The sequence below is a fragment of the Triticum aestivum genome, chromosome 6D (assembly GCF_018294505.1).
Source record: "Triticum aestivum cultivar Chinese Spring chromosome 6D, IWGSC CS RefSeq v2.1, whole genome shotgun sequence".
NCBI classification, from domain to species: Eukaryota; Viridiplantae; Streptophyta; class Magnoliopsida; order Poales; family Poaceae; genus Triticum; species Triticum aestivum.
The window spans coordinates 450,405,513-450,429,246 of NC_057811.1; the positions used below are offsets into that span (position 1 = coordinate 450,405,513).

The 23,734-nt window shown below is 46.1% G+C and overlaps 1 protein-coding gene across 1 annotated transcript; it reads right to left on the reverse strand.

The window, feature by feature from the left end:
* Nucleotides 1-9,992: 9,992 nt before the first annotated feature.
* LOC123141929 (uncharacterized) lies at nt 9,993-14,546 on the reverse strand. Its single transcript, XM_044560990.1, has 6 exons — nt 14,177-14,546; nt 12,598-12,694; nt 12,338-12,403; nt 12,018-12,110; nt 11,316-11,408; nt 9,993-10,818 (listed from the first exon to the last, which is right to left on the reverse strand). The coding sequence occupies exons 4-6, from the start codon at nt 12,094-12,096 to the stop codon at nt 10,388-10,390; spliced, it is 603 nt and encodes a 200-aa protein (XP_044416925.1). The 5' UTR covers nt 12,097-12,110; nt 12,338-12,403; nt 12,598-12,694; nt 14,177-14,546; the 3' UTR covers nt 9,993-10,387.
* Between the last annotated feature and the right edge of the window lie 9,188 nt (nt 14,547-23,734).

The following is a 23,734-nucleotide window of genomic DNA, read 5'->3' on the forward strand; positions in this document are numbered from 1 at the left end:
CTTGTATTCGAGCCCTCGTGGCCCCTGGCTTGTATTATGATGCTTGTATGATTTATTTATGTTTTAGAGTTGTGTTGTGATATCTTCCCGTGAGTCCCTGATCTTGATCGTACACATTTGCGTGCATGATTAGTGTACGGTCAAATCGGGGGCGTCACACATAGGAACATGTATAAGTCATGAAGAAAGCAATAGCAACATACTAAACGATCGAGTGCTAAGCTAACGAAATGGGTCAAGTCAATCACATCATTCTCCTAATGATGTGATCCCGTTAATCAAATGACAACTCATGTCAATGGCTAGGAAACATAACCATCTTTAATCAACGAGCTAGTCAAGTAGAGGCATACTAGTGACACTCTGTTTGTCTATGTATTCACACAAGTATTATGTTTCCGGTTAATACAATTCTAGCATGAATAATAAACATTTATCATGATATAAGGAAATAAATAATAACTTTATTATTGCCTCTAGGGCATATTTCCTTCAGTCTCCCACTTGCACTAGAGTCAATAATCTAGATTACACAGTAATGATTCTTACACCCATGGAGCCTTGGTGCTGATCATGTTTTGCTTGTGGAAGAGGCTTAGTCAACGGGTCTGCAACATTCAGATCCGTATGTATCTTGCAAATTTCTATGTCTCCCACCTGGACTAAATCCTGGATGGAATTGAAGCGTCTTTTGATGTGCTTGGTTCTCTTGTGAAATCTGGATTCCTTTGCTAAGGCAATTGCACCAGTATTGTCACAAAAGATTTTCATTGGACCAGATGCACTAGGTATGACACCTAGATCGGATATGAACTCCTTCATTTGCTGCTTCCGAAGCAGCTATGTACTCTGCTTCACACGTAGATCCCGCCACGACGCTTTGTTTAGAACTGCACCAATTGACAGCTCCACCGTTCAATGTAAACACGTATCCGGTTTGCGATTAAGAATCGTCCGGATCAGTGTCAAAGCTTGCATCGACGTAACCATTTACGATGAGCTCTTTGTCACCTCCATAAACGAGAAACATATCCTTAGTCCTTTTCAGGTATTTCAGGATGTTCTTGACCGCTGTCCAGTGATCCACTCCTGGATTACTTTGGTACCTTCCTGCCAGACTTATAGCAAGGCACACATCAGGTGTGGTACACAGCATTGCATACATGATAGAGCCTATGGCTGAAGCATAGGGAACATCTTTCATCTTCTCTCTATCTTCTGCAGTGGTCGGGCATTGAGTCTTACTCAACTTCACACCTTGTAACACAGGCAAGAACCCTTTCTTTGCTTGATCCATTTTCAACTTCTTCAAAACTTTGTCAAGGTATGTGCTTTGTGAAAGTCCAATTAAGCGTCTTGATCTATCTCTATAGATCTTGATGCCCAATATATATGCAGCTTCACCGAGGACTTTCATTGAAAAACTCTTATTCAAGTATCCCTTTATGCTATCCAGAAATTCTATATCATTTCCAATCAGCAATATGTCATCCACATATAATATCAGAAATGCTACAGAGCTCCCACTCACTTTCTTGTAAATACAGGCTTCTCCAAAAGTCTGTACAAAACCAAATGCTTTGATCACACTATCAAAGCATTTATTCCAACTCTGAGAGGCTTGCACCAGTCCATAAATGGATCGCTGGAGCTTGCACACTTTGTTAGCTCCCTTTGGATCGATAAAACCTTCCGGTTGCATCATATACAACTCTTTTTCCAGAAATCCATTCAGGAATGCAGTTTTGACATCCATTTGCCAAATTTCATAATCATAAAATGCGGCAATTGCTAACATGATTCGGACAGACTTAAGCATTGCTACGGGTGAGAAGGCCTCATCGTAGTCAATCCCTTGAACTTGTCGAAAACCTTTCGCAACAAGTCGAGCTTTACAGACAGTGACATTACCGTCAGCGTCAGTCTTCTTCTTGAAGATCCATTTATTTTCAATGGCTTGCCGATCATCGGGCAAGTCAACCAAAGTCCATACTTTGTTCTCATACATGGATCCCATCTCGGATTTCATGGCCTCAAGCCATTTTGCGGAATTTGGGCTCACCATCGCTTCTTCATAGTTCGTAGGTTCGTTATGGTCTAGTAACATAACCTCCAGAACAGGATTACCGTACCACTCTGGTGCGGATCTTACTCCGGTTGACCTACGAGGTTTAGTAACAACTTGATCTGAAGTTCCATGATCATCATCATCATTAACTTCCTCACTAATTGGTGTAGGCGTCACAGGAACCTGTTTCTGTGATGAACTATTTTCCAATAAGGGAGCAGGTACTGTTACCTCATCAAGTTCTACTTTCCTCCCACTCCTTTCGAGAGAAACTCCTTCTCTACAAAAATTCTGAATTTAGCAACAAAAGTTTTGCCTTCGGATCTGTGATAGAAGGTGTATCCTATGAAGACACATTTGTCCGATTTGGGTTCGAGCTTATCAGGTTGAAGTTTTTTCACATAAGCATCGCAGCCCCAAACTTTAAGAAACGACAACTTTGGTTTCTTGCCAAACCACAGTTCATAAGGCGTCATCTCAACGGATTTTGATGGTACCCTATTTAACGTGAATGCGGCCGTCTCTAAAGCATAACCCCAAAATGATAGCGGTAAACCAGTAAGAGACATCATAGATCGCACCATATCTAGTAGAGTACGATTACGACGTTCGGACACACCATTACGCTGTGGTGTTCCGGGTGGCGTGAGTTGCGAAACTATTCCGCATTGTTTCAAATGTAGACCAAACTCGTAACTCAAATATTCTCCTCCACGATCTGATCGTAGAAACTTTATTTTCTTGTTACGATGATTTTCAACTTCACTCTGAAATTCTTTGAACTTTTCAAATGTTTCAGACTTATGTTTCATTAAGTAGATATACCCATATCTGCTCAAATCATCTGTGAAGGTGAGAAAATAACGATATCCGCCACGAGCCTCAATATTCATCGGACCACATACATCTGTATGTATGATTTCCAACAAATCTGTTGCTCTCTTCATAGTTCCGGAGAACGGCGTTTTAGTCATCTTGCCCATGAGGCACGGTTCGCAAGTACCAAGTGATTCATAATCAAGTGATTCCAAAAGTCCATCAGTATGGAGTTTCTTCATGCGCTTTACACCGATATGACCTAAACGGCAGTGCCACAAATAAGTTGCACTATCATTATCAACTCTGCATCTTTTGGCTTCAATATTATGAATATGTGTATCACTACTATCGAGATTCAACAAAAATAGACCACTCTTCAAGGGTGCATGACCATAAAAGATATTACTCATATAAATAGAACAACCATTATTCTCTTATTTAAATGAATAACCGTCTCGCATCAAACAAGATCCAGATATAATGTTCATGCTTAACGCTGGCACCAAATAACAATTATTTAGGTCTAAAACTAATCCCGAAGGTAGATGTAGAGGTAGCGTGCCGACCGCGATCACATCGACTTTGGAACCATTTCCCACGCGCATCGTCACCTCGTCCTTAGCCAACCTTCGCTTAATCCGTAGCCCCTGTTTCGAGTTGCAAATATTAGCAACAGAACCAGTATCAAATACCCAGGTGCTACTGGGAGCATTAGTAAGGTACACATCAATAACATGTATATCACATATACCTTTGTTCACCTTGCCATCCTTCTTATCCGCCAAATACTTGGAGCAGTTCCGCTTCCAGTGACCAGTCTGCTTGCAGTAGAAGAACTCAATCTCAGGCTTAGGTCCAGACTTGGGTTTCTTCTCCTGAACAGCAACTTGCTTGCTGTTCTTCTTGAAGTTCCCCTTTTTCTTCCCTTTGCCCTTTTTCTTGAAACTAGTGGTCTTTTTGACCATCAACACTTGATGCTCCTTTTTGATTTCTACCTCCGCAGCCTTTAGCATTGCGAAGAGCTCGGGAATCGTCTTATCCATCCCTTGCATGTTATAGTTCATCACGAAGCTCTTGTAGCTTGGTGGCAGTGATTGAAGAATTCTGTCAATGACGCTATCATCCGGAAGATTAACTCCCAGTTGAATCAAGTGATTGTTATACCTAGACATTTTGAGTATATGCTCACTGACAGAACTATTCTCTTCCATTTTACAGCTGTAGAATTTATTGGAGACTTCATATCTCTCAATCTGGGCATTTGCTTGAAATATTAACTTCAACTCCTGGAACATCTCATATGCTCCATGACGTTCAAAACGTCGTTGAAGACCCGGTTCTAAGCCGTAAAGCATGGCACACTGAACTATCGAGTAGTCATCAGCTTTGCTCTGCCAGACGTTCATAACATCTGGTGTTGCTCCTGCAGCAGGCCTGGCACCCAGCGGTGCTTCCAGGACGTAATTCTTCTGTGCAGCAATGAGGATAATCCTCAAGTTACGGACCCAGTCCGTGTAATTGCTACCATTATCTTTCAACTTTGCTTTCTCAAGGAACGCATTAAAATTCAACGGAACAACAACACGGGCCATCTATCTACAATCAACATAGACAAGCAAGATACTATCAGGTACTAAGTTCATGATAAATTCAAGTTCAATTAATCATATTACTTAAGAACTCCCACTTAGATAGACATCCCTCTAATCATCTAAGTGATCACGTGATCCAAATCAACTAAACCATAACCGATCATCACGTGAAATGGAGTAGTTTTCAATGGTGAACATCACTATGTTGATCATATCCATTATATGATTCACGCTCGACCTTTCGGTCTTAGTGTTCCGAGGCCATATCTGCATATGCTAGGCTCGTCAAGTTTAACCTGAGTATTCTGCGTGTGCAAAACTGGCTTACACCCGTTGTAGATGGACGTAGAGCTTATCACACCCGATCATCACGTGGTGTCTGGGCACGACGAACTTTGGCAACGGTGCATACTCAGGGAGAACACTTTTATCTTGAAATTTAGTGAGAGATCATCTTATAATGCTACCGTCAATCAAAGCAAGATAAGATGCATAAAAGATAAACATCACATGCAATCAATTTAAGTGATATGATATGGCCATCATCATCTTGTGCTTGTGATCTCCATCTCCGAAGCACCGTCATGATCCCCATCGTCACCGGCGCGACACCTTGATCTCCATCGCAGCATCGTTGTCGTCTCGCCAACTATTGCTTCTACGACTATCGCTAGCGCTTAGTGATAAAATAAAGCAATTACATGGCGATTGCATTGCATACAATAAAACGACAACCATATGGCTCCTGCCAGTTGCCGATAACTCGGTTACAAAACATGATCATCTCATACAATAAAATTTAGCATCATGTCTTGACCATATCACATCACAACATGCCCTGCAAAAACAAGTTAGACGTCCTCTACTTTATTGTTGCAAGTTTTACGTGGCTGCTACTGGGCTTAGCAAGAACCGTTCTTACGTACGCATCAAAACCACAACGATAGTTTATCAAGTTGGTGTTGTTTTAACCTTCGCAAGGACCGGGCGTAGCCACACTCGGTTCAACTAAAGTTGGAGAAACTGACACCCGCTAGCCACCTCTGTGCAAAGCACGTCGGAAGAACCAGTCTCGCGTAAGCGTACGCGTAATGTCGGTCCGGGCCGCTTCATCTCACAATATCACTGAACCAAAGTATGACATGCTAGTAAGCAGTATGACTTATATCGCCCACAACTCACTTGTGTTCTACTCGTGCATATGACATCTACGCATAAAACCTGGCTCTGATGCCACTGTTGGGGAACGTAGTAATTTCAAAAAATTTCTTACGCACACGCAAGATCATGGTGATGCATAGCAACGAGAGGGGAGAGTGTTGTCCACGTACCCTCATAGACCGAAAGCGGAAGCGTTAACACAACGCGGTTGATGTAGTCGTACGTCTTCACGATCCGACTGATCAAGTACCGAACGTACGGCACCTCCGAGTTCAGCACACGTTCAGCTCGATGACGTCCCTCGAACTCCGATCCAGCCGAGTGTTGAGGGAGAGTTTTGTCAGCACGACGGCGTGGTGACGATGATGATGTTCTACCGATGCAGGGCTTCGCCTAAGCACCGCTACGATATTATCAAGGTGTAATATGGTGGAGGGGGGCACCGCACACGGCTAAGAGATCAATGATCAATTGTTGTGTCTATGGGGTGCCCCCCTGCCCCCATATATAAAGGATCAAAGGGGGGGAGGTGCGGCCAGCCTTGGGGCGCGCCAGGAGGAGTCCTACTCCCACCGGGAGTAGGACTCCCCCCTTTTCCTAGTTGGATTAGGACTTGGGAGGGGGGAAAGAGGAGAGAGAAGAAGGAAGGGGGGCGCCGCCCCCTTCTCCTTGTCCTATTCGGACTAGGGGGGAGGGGCGCGCGGCCCAGCCCTAGCCGCCTCTCCTCTCTTCCACCTAGGCCCACTAAGGCCCATTATGTTGTCGGGGGGTTCCGGTAACCTCCCGGTACTCCGGTAAAATCCCGATTTCACCCGAAACACTTTCGATATCCAAACATAGGCTTCCAATATATCAATCTTTACGTCTCGACCATTTCGAGACTCCTCGTCATGTCCGTGATCACATCCGGGACTCCAAACAACCTTCGGTACATCAAAACATATAAACTCATAATATAACTGTCATCGAAACGTTAAGCGTGCGGACCCTACGGGTTCGAGAACTATGTAGACATGACCGAGACATGTCTCCGGTCAATAACCAATAGCGGAACCTGGATGCTCATATTGGCTCCCACATATTCTACGAAGATCTTTATCGGTCAGACCGCATAACAACATACGTTGTTCCCTTTGTCATCGGTATGTTACTTGTCCGAGATTCGATCGTCGGTATCTTAATACCTAGTTCAATCTCGTTACCGGCAAGTCTCTTTACTCGTTCTGTAATACATCATCTCGCAACAAACTCATTAGTTGCAATGCTTGCAAGGCTCAAGTGATGTGCATTACCGAGAGGGCCCAGAGATACCTCTCCGACAATCGGAGTGACAAATCCTAATCTCGAAATACGCCAACCCAACAAGTACCTTCGGAGACACCTGTAGAGCACCTTTATAATCACCCAGTTACGTTGTGACGTTTGGTAGCACACAAAGTGTTCCTCCGGTATTCGGGAGTTGCATAATCTCATAGTCATAGGAACATGTATAAGTCATGAAGAAAGCAATAGCAACATACTAAACGATCGAGTGCTAAGCTAACGAAATGGGTCAAGTCAATCACATCATTCTCCTAATGATGTGATCCCGTTAATCAAATGACAACTCATGTCAATGGCTAGGAAACATAACCATCTTTAATCAACGAGCTAGTCAAGTAGAGGCATACTAGTGACACTCTGTTTGTCTATGTATTCACACAAGTATTATGTTTCCGGTTAATACAATTCTAGCATGAATAATAAACATTTATCATGATATAAGGAAATAAATAATAACTTTATTATTGCCTCTAGGGCATATTTCCTTCACACCTCCTCATGTTGGAATATTAGGCAAATTCATGATCAATTTCATTAAATAATTCATGACTAGAACAGAGACTAGCATGCAACGATCTAGCAAACTAGATGAACAACAAAACATGCAGAGCAGCATCTCACATGGCACAACAACTTCACATAGAGACATAAACAGATCACGAAGGATGCACGGTTTGTTAGTTGCTGTAGGAGCGACGGTGTTGATATGATGTTGACGGCGATGGAGACGACGATGAGTAGCACCGTCCGACTTAGACGAAAGATGACCCGTGAGGACGAACTTGGGCAGTCGCGCAGAGCGCTTCTCAAAAACCTAATTCGTCATATCCCGGATCGCAAAGACAAACGGTTTGGTCTCTAAGTCGTATACTTACCAGACAAGAAATAATTAATTTATCTGCCAAGGCATAAATAATAAAACGGCTAAAAGGAAGCCGCATCCTTGCAAGGCAACGAACCGGATTTCGGCGGACCATTCGCGCGCGTACGCGCCGCCCCGAGCCCGGCCAGGCGAGCGCGCGTGTGTGGTCTTTCCTTTCTCTTCTCAACACATCACTTAGAGTGGTGGAGAGAACCCACTATATAAAGAGGTCCAACTCTTCCTCAACTTCCGGGGTGAGACTAAACTTAGAGCCACCACTTGCTATTTTATTCATGGGCCACTATTTGAGATTTCAGAATTTGTTAATGAGCTAGGCCCATTATTTCTAACACCTCCTTCACGGCCTTGTTGCACCAGACGCGGCGCGAGGTGACGTCGGCTGGTTGATGCGGTTGTACCGGTTGTGCGGCGGCAACACTGCCTCACCCTTCACGCGCCGTACAATTTGGACGTCGCTGTTGCGTTGGGGGAGGGAGGCTCCTGCTTGACGCACCAGAGAGGCGGTGATGCCAGCTCCGCCTTGGGACGACAGGGAGGCGGTGCCAGACGGTGATCCTTGAGCGACCGCTCAATGAGGAGGTGCGGCTGGTACTCCTCCTTCGCGGCGGCCCCCGCAAGGAAGTGCAGTTGCTGCTCCTCCTATTGGGAAGAGAGGATGATCTTCTCCTTCGTGGAGAACGATGGCCCCGGAGAGCTATGGCGGCGGGGCCATGATCCGTATTTGGAAGAAAATCTGGAGTCGACCGCCAGCACGAAGAACCAGGACTTGGTCATCGTCGCGGAGAAGAAAGGAGCTATGACGGTGGCGAGCTAAGAGAAAGGGAACGGCGGTGAGCGGAGAGGAAAGGATAGGAGATGAGCGGAGAGGAAAGGATAGGAGATGTGATGTGGACGGCGCTGGAGTCGTGCTTAAATAGCCGAGTCAAGTGAGTGGACGAGAAGTCGGCTTCAATGTGGTGCACCGGCCGAAGTAGACTTCTCAGTTGTCGTGTCGATGTTAAAGCGGCATCACTCGCTTGTTCCGTTGCGTCGCTCTAAATTGCATCAATGTCGTCAAGTCACGTCCGCTCTGGAGTGGCTTGACTGACATGAATGCGCGACACCCCTTTCATGCGGAGAGGGTTTGAGTGGACCAATGCGTACGTGGACAATGTGCGGACCCCTGCAAACCTCCTCTTAGATTGTGCGCTGGATGGCTTGTAGCGTTTCAAGAGAGCACCGAGGTTCGTCTTTCCTATATTTTCCTCTACTGGCGCTGGTGGTGTGCCCTCTCGTGCGCCATTGTGCTACTGCTCATCCTCAATCTGGAGTGAGGGCGACGCTTCCATAACGTGCACTAATTCTTTTTTTAGAAAACTTTCAATCTATTCATCTTCAGTCATGTCAATACAACGAACAGTAGAAATAATAAAAATTACATCCAGGTCCGTAGACCACCTAGCGACGACTATACAAATACTAAAGCGAGCCGAAGGCACGCCGTCATCATCGCCTCTCCCTCTCTGAAGCCGGACAAAACTTGTTGTAGTAGACAGTTGGGAAGTCGTCGTGCTAAGGTCCCATAAGACCAGCGCAGCAGAACAGCAACCACCGCCGATAAAGAGTAGCGTAGATCGGAAGGATCCAAGCTGAAAAAGCACAAACGTAGACGAACTACGACCAGATCCGAGCAAATCCACCAAGGACGGATCCGCTGGAGACACACCTCCACACGTTCACCGACGATACTAGACACACCACCAGAATGGGGCCTAGGCGGGGAGAACTTTATTCCATCTTTAGGGAGCCGTCATTGTCTCGTCTTCCTGAGCAGAAAACAAAACCTAACAAAACTTGAAGAAACATCTAAAAATAGAACCCTCCCGTCAGCAAGGGCCGGGATCCACCGCGTCGCCATGGCCCTAAGGCCACCGAAGACGAGGCGGACTGGCGGCGGCCGGAGACAGAGAAACCCTAAGATTTTCTTGGGAAGGAGGCGTCTTTATAGGAAGAGAAAGTTTATTCATGGGCGCATACGTACACTAATTCAAGGCCAGTGAGGGACAAGCTTCTCAACGTGGATGACCACCACCTCTAAGCGAGATGTGCACAAATAAGTCATGGATGGGATGCCGTAAAAGAGGGATCAGCACGCCAAGAGATAACAGCCTATCCACACGAACCTGCTTGCCACACAAAACTGTAACTCTTGGCACAGAAAATGCATGGTGTTGGTGTTGGTTTCAGCCAACCAACCAAACAAAACCAAGCCAATACATAATAAAGAGGAACATAAGAACCCGCATGCTAGAGTCGAGGAAGTTCGTATTCTATTATACATATATCTTGCTCAACCTGATGATAGAGTCAGGAGAGATCCCAATGACACAGCCCAAGGCACCCCCTATGCCCTATTCCTAGTCCTGAAGATCCTGCTTCTCCACAGCGTTAGACTCCCCAGCGTTCCCATGCGCATTCACTTGATCCTCGGCAGACGGCGCTTTGACATCTTGGGCACTGTTGACTTGCATTCTTTCCCCTGCATGCTTGACCCGCGCTACATTATCTCAGATGCAGAAGCCTCACCCTCTCATCAAACCATTCCTGCCACACCTGCATTCTTTCCCGTGCACGCCTGACCCGCGCTCTCAAGTTTCTTTGCTCTCTTATTAACCGGTCAGCCACTGTTTCCAACTCCTGGTGCCTTGCAAACACTGGATCTTCCAAATCAAAGCGAATCAGGTATAACGCAAACTCGTGCACCTCGTCACAGTAATCATCCAGAACTTCTGCATACGCACCCATCTGTTCGGCCCACCGAGTGATCCCCTCGAGGTGAGCCTCGGAGACACGGACATGGTAAGACCTTTCAGCAGTCTGAAGCTGGGTCAACAACAGTGCGGCGTGTGCCAGCATGTCGAGACCATGTGCTTCATATCGCTGTGAGTTAGCCAAAGTACACTGAATTCTCTGCAGCCGATCAGGACCATAATCTGCCAGGAAATAAGTTTGTAATAAAAGAGCTGTCAAAAAGGTAATAACAGCACATCACAGATGCAGGTAGAAACAGAAAGGTGCTACCAACAGCATAAAATTATTGTATTGCGAAGGAGCAACAATGTCGGTGAGTCTCCTGGATAGTATGTTTTTCTGGAGGACATTCTGAGCTAATATCTTAAGAATGATGCAATTTTGACCACATTAGATGACATCTAAGGTTTTTGTTTAAAGAGATCCCGAGTAGAGACAAAGCTCTAGGACCTATAACTTTGGTACACTGGACTGTCTGGTTAGTTTAACTCGGTTTTCTTTGCTAGAAGAGATCAGCATTAATGTGGACTTTTGTTCTTTTTAACTATGCTCAGTCACTCCTTTTCTTCCAGACAACAAAGTGTAATGCATAGTTGATAATTTAGAACTTGGAAAATGTCGACCCAAGACAATGACTTCAGAACCAGATCCATCCTCAAACTAAAGAGTTTATACATACCATGGTCATCATACATTGGCACATGATTCTCTGCATACTGAGCCAGCTCCTGGGGATTCTCAGCGAATAACTGTCCCGTCAGAACATCTTCATCTGCATTAGTATCAATCAGAAATTCAGTTTAATCCAAAGAGAATTGGAGACAGCAAGTACAGAGAAACATAATGCTTTAGGTCTAGTCACTCTTTTTTCTTTTAGACGACAAAGACATTTACTCGAGTAACATAATTCAAAACTTGGAAAATGTCTGACCTAAGATAATGCAGGTACAAACAGTATAAAATTATTGTGTTGCAAAGAAGCAACAATGTCGGATTATCATGAGGTAATATCCCTATACATAGAGCATTATATTTTGGAAGACATTCTGAGGTAATATCTTAAGAATGATACAATTTTGACCACATCGGATGACATCTAAGGTTTTTGTGTAAAGATATCCCAAGTAGAGACAAAGCTCTAGGACCTATAACTTTGGTACACTGGACTGTCTAGTTAGTTTAACTCGTTTTTCTTTGCTAGAGATCAGCATTCATGTAGAAAATGCTTGTCTTTTGTTCTTTTTAACTATGCTCAGTCACTCCTTTTCTTCCAGACAACAAAGAGTAATGTATAGTTGATAACTTAGAACTTGGAAAATGTCGACCCAAGACAATGACTTCAGAACCAGATCCATCCTAAAACTAAAGAGTTTATACATACCATGGTCATCATACATTGGCACGTGATTCTCTGCATACTGAGCCAGCTCCAGGGGATTCTCGGCAAATAACTGCCCCATCAGATTATCTTCATCTGCATCATTATCAGTCATAAACTCGTTTTAATCCAAAGAGAACTGGAGACTACCAGTACAGAAAAACATAATGCTCGCTCTAGGTATAGTCACTCGTTTCCTTTTAGACAACACAGCAATTTACTCAAGTAAGATGATTCAGAATTTGGAAAATGTTTGACCAAAGACAGTGATTTCAGATTCAGGAACAAATCCATACTCAAACTATACAAGGGTTTGCACGTACCAAGTTCGTCAGAGGCTGGCACATGATCTTCTGCATTCTGTGACAGGTGCTTGAAATCATCATCACCTGCATCGTTATCAAACAGAAATCAAAGACATGTAGAAAATATTTTGATGCACCATGGGAAACAACAAAATATAAGTTCCCAGGTGCCCAAGTTGCATTTTCAGCAATAAACAAACAATCAGCAAAAGTCGGGAAAAATTTAAGCAATAATAAGAAGCACCAAAGAACTCATTAAACTATAAACGAATGTTTACATGTGCACTCATTCTGAGGTTCATCCTCCAAGGGCTTGTCATCATCGGTTGCATCTCCACTTCTCCAGTATCAACCTCGAAAAGCACATTGTCCAACCTATTCAAATATAAAACAGTAGTGAGTCCTGATTAATGCATTAATACTACCATGGCAAGAGAGATAAATAATTATCGGGTAAGAGTAAGTGTTAGAAGGGAGAGAGAGATTGTTGCGGAATATGATGGATGTATTATTGAGCCTCGAGGGCGAGTATATATTGAGTACAAGACTTGGAGGGCAAGACGCCTCTCCTAGAGATTAGGTAGGAATCCTAAACTACCAAATACATGTAACCCAAATATATCTCTAACATCCCCCGCAGTCGTAGCGGTAGCGTTGCGAACAACATGAGCGTCGCGGACGGTCAGACTGGAGAGAATAGCAGCCGACGGGCTGACATCCTCCCGCAGTCGTAGCGGGGGCGTCATGGACGGTGTCGCGTCGCGGACACGTTGACTGTAGAGGAAGCCGACGAGTTGCTCAAGCGGATGATAGCCCTTTGTGCCGATGTCGATGTAGCCGAGAGTGTCGAGGTAGCCGTGCAAAGAATGCCGTGGTCGATGTCGAGTCGGGGTAGCCAGTGTCGAGGAAGTCGCCGTGGAGCCGCGGGCGCAAGGAAGCGCCGAGTTAGCATGGGCGCAGTGGTGTCGAAGTAGTGGTGCGCCGGGAAGAAGTTGTTGTTGACGACGCGTCGCGGCGGGTTTGCCAAGCCCGGGGACACATCGTAGACGAAGGCACGCACCGGTGTTGCCAGCGTCGGGCATGCGTAGACGGACGAAGACGAAGTTGACGAAGCGCCGCACCAGGCTTGCCAGGCCCGGGGACACGTCGTGGACGAAGGCACGCATCGGTGTTGCGAGCACCGGGCATGCGTAGATGAGAGACCTGCACGAGCTGTACGCCATGTCAGAGAAGTCGAAGGGGCCAGCAGAGAAGAACTCGACGACGGTTGCCGCGCCAATCGGCGCGGGGCCGATGTCGCCCGCGGTTGTCGGAGTAGACGAAGTGGTCGGGGTAGATGACGGCGACGCTGATGACGGGCTGGTGCAGGACGAAGACGAAGGAGGTGGACGGGCGGCGGCGGCTATGGGGGTAGCGGCGACGGCGGCAGCGGCAGCTAGGTTAGGAGCGCGGCGGCGGTGCTCGAAGTAGGCGAAGAACCCTGACAGCGTGACGAAGACCGGCGCGGACGGTGGCGTTTCCGCGCCAAGGGAGACGACGCGGCGCATACCACGGGAGGTCGACGCGCGGTGACGGCAGAGTGGACCGCGGGCCGCGACGCTACGGCCCGAAGGTGCGACGCAGTGGCGGCGGGCAGGTCGGGGCGAGGGCGGGAAGACCTCGGGGGGCGAGACCTTCCATAGCGGCGGAGAACTCACTGGAGTGGGTTCCGACAACCAAAAGGGGGTGAGCAGAGGGTCACCGGAGTGACGCCGGCGACCATGCCGCGCGGCGGCGGCTTCGTGAGATCATCGAACGAACTCGATGTCAGAGAACGCTATCGAGAGGGGGAAAGAGTTGGGAGGAAGAGGAGCTCACCAGGACCACGGAGGTGTGATCCGCCGGTCGAGTAGCGGACGGAGGCGGAGGACTTTGACAACGACGCGGCGGCGGCCGAAGAGGAAGGAGTGGTGGCTGTAGTCGTTCGGGAGAGGCGTCCTGGACGTAGGCGAGGAAGACGTGGACGGCGGAGCTCCTGGACGCGGAGCCGGCGACGGGGAAGAACCTTGGACACGCTCACGCCATGGCTGCGCTCCTACGCGCTCTCGGTTCCTCCGTGGATTGCGTGGGGAGGAGGAGGAAGAAGGCGAGGGGGGAAGAAAACCCTGGTGGCGGCGGGCGGTAGAAACCCTAGCGCGGACGGGTGCGTGTGGACGGCGGCTTTGGGCGCGCCCTGGCCATGTGCCACTGTACCGCTCGGTGAAAAATTCTCTTTCATTTTGGGGGCACGGTGAAAATTTCTTACCGAGGTGGAAGACGAGGGCGTGCCGTTTCACGGTGGGCTGGGCTGGCGCGGTGAAAGAGAGAGGGAGGGTAAGGTGGGCTGGGCCGCTTTGGTTCCTCTCTCTCTCTCTTTCTGTATTTCTTTTCTTTTCTATTAAAAAATAGAGAAAATGCAAAGAGAGAGAGAGAGAGAGAGAGAGAGAGAGAGAGAGAGAGAGAGAGAGGGCTTAGTGATGAGTATATGCATGAGACCAATTCTTATGGACTTTTTACAAAATGTGCGATCCAGGAAAATTTGTTCTGGGCATGATTGGAAAGTTTAGATTCAAACTCATTTGAATTAGGTCTAGGTTTTTTTAAGTGTCCAAAAATATTAAACATGCAGCCACACGTACGGATACATACATATGCAGTAGTCACGACAATAAGAGTTGGGATGATTGAGACATGGCCTACTAAGGTTGTGTCTCCAGTCGACATAGAGTACAAGATACTCGTCAAGGTTGTAGGGTCTGGCAGCAGGAGTTAAACCCAGGGTTACAACGAAGACGAACTTGTGCTCGGGTTTGGTCCTCCCATGGTTCTTCTTGTTGTTGATATGATAGATGCTGAACCCACAAATTTGCTGATGATAGCAGCCCAGGTATATCGAGCCGGCAGAAATGGAGGGGAATGTCTTGGTAGAGATGTGCAAGCAGTGCGTCCGGCCAAGAAACACCGCATGCCGGCCAAGGCTCCTCACGGGGATCAGCCTCCGGCGGGCGATGTCCACCTTCAACACCTCAATGCGGCCGGTAATGCCGCCCACTGTGAATAGCTCCTTTGGATTGTAAGATTCAACGCCGCCAAAGCGCTCCATGCCTCTCTAGTACCGCACCATCAGCATCCTCCCACCGGTGCCATGGACCAGGAACGACATTATGTGATTGTTCCAAATGTAGTCTTTCTTGGCATGGCGGCGCTGGTTAACAACCTTCACCAGCCGAGGTATCGGCTGCAGCTCAAGAAGGTAGACCGAACCCTCTGGCGAGCTGATGTAGCAGCGTCCTCCCAGGGACAGCAATGAGGAGAATAGCACCTTGCGACGCTCGTCATAAAAGGGGTGGGAGACAAGGCCTGGGCTGACCAGCGTCCAGTGCGCATCGCCAGGTTTGGCGAAGATGATGGTGGCTACACCGGCTCTGACGCAGAGCATGAACGTGGGCGGCGAGGTGGAGTCGTCAAAACCTATGCCATTGATCGTGTGCGGTATAAAGCTGAGGGGATTCTTCAACACCGGCAGGAGGTTATCTTCACTATAGGGGGGGACGGCGACAATTATGCTGGAGACGACCGGGGTCGAGGAGGCGAATGGTCCTGGTGGGTTTGTGGAAGAGGACGAGGAGGCCGTCGGCGGCGCAGATGTGGCAGTGGGTGGAGAGCGCCGGGAGATGGACGCCGAGAGAGGCCGCGGTGGCCAGGTTGAGGAGGCGGCGGGGGGGCACGACGTCAGGCATGATGGAGAGCACCATCCAGTTGCGGGGGCGGAAGCGGCTGTCCAGGAGGCCTGCTGCGCGCGGGTCGGCGGTGAGTCCGCGCCACGGCCTGCACACGGCGCGGAAGCGGAGGTACTCGGCCACGTCGAGGGAGAGCAGCCTGCCGGAGATCTCCTCGATGAGGTCCAGAGGAAGCAGGTTGGCCCAATCCCTCCATTCCTGCGGGACGAACTGAACCTGACGACGCGCTTCCGTCGTCTCCCTCGCCGATGATTCATCTGACGCGCCAAGACCGCCCAATCGCTCGCGCTCGGAAGATTCTGCGAGGAGGCAAAGCCGCCGACGCCGCGCTCGTGTCATCATCCCCTGAGATCCGTCGTCACCGGATCCCGCAGCCACCGGGGGGACGGCGAGGCTCCGGCGCAGCGATAGTTGCCTCGCCATCGTAGCGCAGGTTTAGCGGCGGCGGTGGAGACAGGGAGGAGGGAGGCAAATATGCGGGCGCGATTCGTGCGTCCTGTGAGTGGGTGCGGGCTTCTCGCAGCAAGTATCTCCGCTGCCAGGCGCCCAGGCCCAAGGATTAGTGGGCCCTTTGGTATTTTCGTGGATCCTACACTGCCAACACCTTTTTTGCGGGGTATTCATACCATAACACCTTTTTTCCTGATAATAATAAGATAGACTATAGTATTTGCCTAAAAAAGATAGATACTACTAGTATTCTAAAAGAAAAAAAATATAGACCCAAGGATTACCAATACCCACATACCCGCATATGGGAACACAACCACTAACCTCAACCCAAAATCCTCTGCCCTTACCCATGTGCATGATCTTTTTAAAACGTATTGATCTTGTTTTGTGACCTCATGATTTTGTCTATAATTTTGTTGTCTTATTATATAGTCTCCTTTATTTGATCATTTTGAGTAACTTCAATAAAATAAATTAGAGAAAATTGTGTCCCTCTTGTTTGTCTTGTAATTGGAAAAAAAGAAGAAAGAATATATGTGACTGTTTCTCTAAGAAGTACACTTACATGGTACTCATCCACAAAATTGTTCAAACATTGTTCCATCTAGTTCATGCTTATTGCTATCCACTTGTGAAAATTAATACCATTTTTATTCTATCGCACAACAATTTGTGATATATATATATATATATATATATATATATATATATATGCTGAAATGCTAAAATGTGGTATATATGTGTCGAAATTTTGAGGTATACATGTCGAAATGCTATGTATATATGCAAAAATACTAAAAAAAAATTACATGATAAGGTGTGAGTTGGGTAAGGTGGCCGAGATGGGTATGTTTACTCGTGGGTATTACTCGCCCCCAGCCGGGTACGGGTATGGGAACAATTTGAAACCCGAGGTGCAGGTAAGGGTTCGGGCAACCAATACCCGCACCCGAACCCGACAGGTGCCATGTTGACATGAACCTCAGCCCCCCCTCCTCCCTCAAAGGTAGCGGTGAGATTTCGACTCCCCCCAATTTTTTCATCTACCCTGGCCTCCCTGGCTGCAAGCTGACCAGCATCTACACCATACATTTTTTTTGTACAAAGAAACATCGCCGTCGGCCGCCATTGCCGATTCAGATGACTCTTTGTGTTTGGACCAACTGGCACTGTGAGTAGGAAGATGAAAAAAACAAGATCAATCAGGACTAGCCCTTGGAGGTATATTTTTATAGAAGGAATTCTCTAAGCACCCAGGTCACCTCTGGACTCGAACCCGGGTGGGTTTGCTCGCACTGAGCGAGCCAAGCCAGCAGGGTGACCCCCTGCTCTCGAAGATGAGAATAACTCATTTGGACGAAGAAGTGTTGGACTATGGCCCCATGAAGGATGATTTTTTTTGCGGGGATAGGTGAAGTAATTGGCTGCCCTGGCAACAGAAACAGCAAACAAAGGGTGTCTTCTAGAATTCGTGACGCTATATTTTTTTTTTGAACACGTGACACTGTTTTTCTGGCACAAGCAAAGCAGCACGGCCGTTGCGTTGAAAGTTTGCTCCGCCATAAATCAGACACGTTGACGCTATTTTTTTAAACACGTGATGCTATTTTTATGACGGAGCAAACTTTCAACGCAACGGCAAAGCCCTCCTTGATGGGCCGGCCAAGAGCTGGGTGGGAAAGGAGCTGAAAAGGGCAGCTCATGTCCGGAGACGCTCGTATGGAATCGGAACAGTCCACGTTTGATAATAATCGTGCGAACAATTACTTACCGTATTTATTGGATTTAGTTAATAGTAATACATGTAAATGGGGATGTAGCTCAATTGGTAGAGCGCTAATCAATGCTGAATAGAGGCACGGGGTTCGATTCCTCGCATCTCCAAAATTTAATTTTTCAACCGGCTTCGGTCCGTCGACCATTCCCACAGTTTGGTGCTCACACTCCAAAAGCTAGCAGGACCAGCACGTTCGATGACGAGCTTGCCATGCATCAATCCATGAGTGACTAGCTAGAACGAACATGTATGGCGCCCAATAGCAGATCACTCGTACTACAGTTTTTGCGGGCGCCTCTACACGTACACGTCAGGTATGACTAGCTTCACAACAGTCATACCTGATGCATGACCCCTTCTGGGAAAAAAGACCTTAGCTGTTGCAAGATCAATCTCCTTTCCGCGCCGCCTTCAGCCATCGCTCTGGCGCCATGGGGCGGAGGGGAGGGGATACTCATCTTTCGTTCTTTGTTTAGTTCGTTTTGATTTCATGGTCTGCCTGTGGGGGTTAACACCAAGAGTTTTGGAGCAAATGGCATTTCAAACTTATTTGTTTGAAATGCAGTATCAAAAGAAACAAAACCTCCAAAGATAGAGTGGTCCATGATTGCCTGACCAGAAATTTGCTATTCTACCGAATATCCATTTCTGAGCCCAGACTCATCTGCACCCGGTCAATAAAAAATTCACAAAAAATTCAAAAAAACTCCAATTTTTTTTTCTGGTGGTAGATAATTTGGTGCGTTTTGCGCGCTGCGAATTTCAGATCATTTGGACATATGATTCGCTTTCAGCAAAAAAGATAAATTAGGGTCAGAACAATACACTTTTTTTACAGATTCCAATTTGTCTTTTTCGCTGAGAGCTGCTCAGATGTCCAAATTATCTGAAATTTGGGGCGCACCTCACACACAAAATTATCTACCACCAGAAAAAAGTTGGAATTTTTTGAATTTCTCTAGTATTTGTTTTGAATTTTTTTTGTTCAGCGCAGGTGCAGATGAGCTTGGACACCGAATAGTTGCACTCCTATTCTACCATCTTCTTTATCCAATAGCACAGCATATAAGAATGAATGGTCTTTGACTTGTTTTTTCTTCAAATACTTTAACAATGTTTCTGCATCTTTGGATTCTAGGTACTTCTCGTGCTCACTTTTTATGTAGTTGTTGCTATCCGTATCCAAGAATGGTACATTTTCCGCATCTCCATACCATTGCTCATAGAAATTGTATATCTCAAATGGCCATATTGCATATGTGTGCATTTGCTTAATTATGTGACAATCAGCATCCAATAATTTACACTGCGACCTAAGCATATGTGAGTTATTGGGAGTTACAAGATGATGATTCTGACTAAGCTCGACTTTCTTAATATTCCAAATGCCTTCTCTATTGATGTTGAATTAAACACTGTCTGTGCATTTTACCCTTGATGTAGCTTGTTCTTTAACATCTCATGAGTTGGATGTTTATAGGCTGTTTGGATGGGAGCCATTGCTGCCCTGCCAATATGTTGGCGTTGACTAACGAGGCTGTATCACATTTGGATTGAGACAAAAAAAATTGCATGCCACCTCGCCCCAGCCTTTCCTTTCCACTCCTGCGCCAAAGCACCGGCAAAACGGGGGCGACCGAATTGGCCGCCAATTTTTTGGCGTGCCCATGACGCCGTGTTTTGGCAGGGCAGTCTTGGGCAGGAACCAAATAGCTCCTTAGCCTTCACACCTTCCTTGCTACAAACAACATATTTTGAAGATAAGTCTGATCAGCTCTTACTTTTTTGTGACACTTTTCTGATGCTAAATCCTTTGCCTTTAGCATATGAATTATTGAATGTGTATGCTTCTTCTGATTGAAAGCACATTCCAACTTTTGGCACCTACCACACGAAAAACATCATAACACATGTTAAGTAATGGTGGATACACTTCAGATACAATAACGTGGGCCACATCAATCAACAAGTACCTTATCAGCCTCGAGCCCCACTAACTCGGGATCATACAGTAATGTGCTACTTGCACCGACAACCTTCATCGGTGTAACAGGTTCACGACTAGCATTGCCTACTGTCGCACTTGTTAGTATGGCATTCGTTCGTCACCTTGGCATGGCTCTCTGTCTCCGGTGCAGCCGGCTGATCCAAGATCATTTCCTCCACCATATGTACAGCCTGGTTATTTTGTAGTTGATTCAATATGATAAGACAACTATTAATAGTCAAACCAACCACTGTTCTCTTATTCAAGCACATACTACTATACACTCGCCGTGATTGGACCAGCACTGGGCAGAGCGGCCGCCATGTCTACCGTCCAGAGGAACGACTGCTACTTGCGCCGTGGCAGAGCACGAGCATGTCGCCGTCTACTGGTCTACAACGCACATGAGTATTCGTCCACCGTGGCACACAGCCGTTGTACCAATGGAAAAAAAATATCAATCAAGAATCATGAGACGTGGGAAACAGGGAATCGGGAATGGCTAATCAGATATTGGGATTTGCTGCCTAATGACGGGATTAATCTGGGCGGGAGGATGCTTTGAGATTAGCAGTGCCACTTATAATGTTCTGGAAGGGGTCTTTCTTGATGAAGAAAAATACCAGGTCCTATATGATTTTCTTCCCTGCAACATCAAAACTTGACAAAAGCCTAGCCGGAAAATACCATTTTCTCCATGTCTATAGACAAAAGATGCATGTTCAATATCCAACATGTGGTTGGATGGTTAGAGGAACTGTGGTATCCCCAGCCCACCAGGGTTCAAGTCCCGGTGCTCGCATTTATTCCTGGATATATTCCAGGATTTCCGGCGATGCGCATTCAGTGGGAGTAGAAGTTCCCGTCGACGACGATGACGGCTTAGTCTTTCAGAGGTGCTCATAGGGGTAGGGTGTGCGTATGTACGTTCATAGCGGTGAGCATATTCACAAGTATATGAGCGCTTGCATCTCTACTTTGTTAAAAAAATCATGATTAAAGAATCATATTTTTATCCACTAGCATATTTGCAATGTATGTTAATATTATGAAGGAAATTAATTGCATGTTGATATTAGGTAAGATACCGATTATGTGCTAATTATTTGATTAACACGGACGTTGATAATTTGGTATGATATTAATTGCACAGCAAACATGTTGAGCAATCATCATTGAAGTAATCTAGGTCATTGGATTGACATGGTTTGATGGACGAGATTAATTGTATCTGGCTCTTTGAATCTTTTTATTTTGGTATAATATAATAGAGATAAATAAACAAAGAATCAGATTCTTTTGAACCCTTTGAACATTTTGTAACAAAAAATGAAAATAAATATATGTACACATTTCGCACTCTATATATTACAGAAAAAGAACTTGTACACAACGTCACACTAGTCTCCTTCCTTCCTATCGGACGGGGGCTTGAAAATGGTTGTGCACTTGTATACAACTCTGTGCTACCTCAGTTTCCCCTCAGCAAGACAATGTGCATGACCAGAACATGGGATGTTTTACCTTCACTGCGCCCAGACCATGCATCTACCTTCTGGCTGCTGCTTCCGCTTGGGAAGCAAGATGCGGGAGCGTCGGGAGAAGCATCACATGGTGAAGCGGTAGCTCAATGGAATGGCAAATCGCTTCTGCTAATATTCTGGACCATTCTGCGACCATTTTTACCGTAGAATATAGCACATGGTAGATCGTCTGACCATGACTTGGTATTGATCAGACTGAAGTAAGCATGCAGAATCGTACTGTCAAATCTCGCACTGCACAGAGTTGTAATCAACCGTGACACATGGAGGAGTTGCCATGATATTCCTAGGACACAAACTCTTTAGTTAGCCAAAGTGCAGCACGTACGTGCAGCGAACTACTACTAAACAAAAGGGTGACAGTTATACTCACAAAGAGAATGCAGAATCCTGATCTCTCTCATTCCCAAAAGGCTAGATGGACATCATTTGGATCATAATACTTTCAAGTTAACAATTGACTCTGGAATATGTCTCTGCTATCCAACTATATTCTTTCACTCATACTATGTTTGACTTCCTTCTCATGGCTATGGGGATGCTCATGGGACTTCCAATTTGTAGGCAACTGGTGGCGGCTCATGAACACTCAAAGCTTGTCTTTGTTTATTATTTGTACCAACATTTGATATTCACTCTCTCAGTCACATCAAACTAGTTGGTACTGTATATGTCATCGATCACAAATCCAATTCATTTATAGAATTTAAGACTTCGGAACAACCTCTCTTTGAATGCCATTCATGTGAATTTCCAGAGGTGTTGTTCATTTATATGTCTAACTGACAAAATACACAACCACCATATATATGCGTGCACGCTGCACACAATCAAAGATATTATAAGAGACTGTGGTCTCACTAGACGTAGAGGCACACCATACAACCTAACATATACTTGTGTCAATCCTGGAACTGAAACCTAGTGAGAGAAGTGGAAGAACCAAGCTCCCAACGCTAGGCCACATATCTCTCTCTCTCAAAAAAAAAAAAACGCTAGGCCACATACTCATATTTATTCAAGAGTCCAATTACTAATACCAGTGTATATGCTACTAACCAAGCTCCTTTATTAATGTTGTGTGTGAAATTTGGAATGTGTCGAAGCGTATTCCGAACTAGCCAGAGAGAAAATTATGTCTTTATCGTGCCATCGACCATATTATATTTTAATTAAAGTAAATGTAAATAAATTTGGGGGTTTCTAATGAGTATCTGAGTGTTTTTTTTCTGGAACAAAGACGCCTAAGGCGTCCGGCTTTAAATTAATAAAGCCAAGAGGGCAGCATTCACAAAGTCTGAAAACAGGTACCACGGCAGTCTAGCTTAAGCATTACAGAACCCGCCAAAATAAAACGAGGTCCACCAACATCAGCACGCAGGCTGGAATAGCATAAGTCATGACAAGCATACGTAAGGAGACGAGATGCAAAATGATATCAATCTTGAGCAGCTACTTGACGCGCTTCCATCTGAATGTTGCGAATCCTCTCCATCGTCTCGATAATGCGCTCCTCATCACGCGGTTTCTCCAACGGTGTCCAGTTCTGCAAGAATAAGTGACATTTGAACATGACATCGGCTGGGTGAGAAGGGAATTTGTTCTCAATGGTCATCTTATTACGCACAGTCCATAGGGACGAAAGCAGCGCCCCTACGCGACATCTGAGCGTTTTTACTTAGGAATCTCTGAGTAAAACTGGATGTTGACAGCGGACTTTGGAACTCCCTTCTCATGAACAGCCTTTTGCTTTGCCCACCATATAGCCCACATGATAACCAGGACCTTGACGACTACCACCGATGGGAGATTATCAATCAAGTCAAAGAGCCACAACTTGGGATCCGGCTGCTTGCTCGCCGCAATATAATCCACAATGTCCTCATCAAGTAAAGC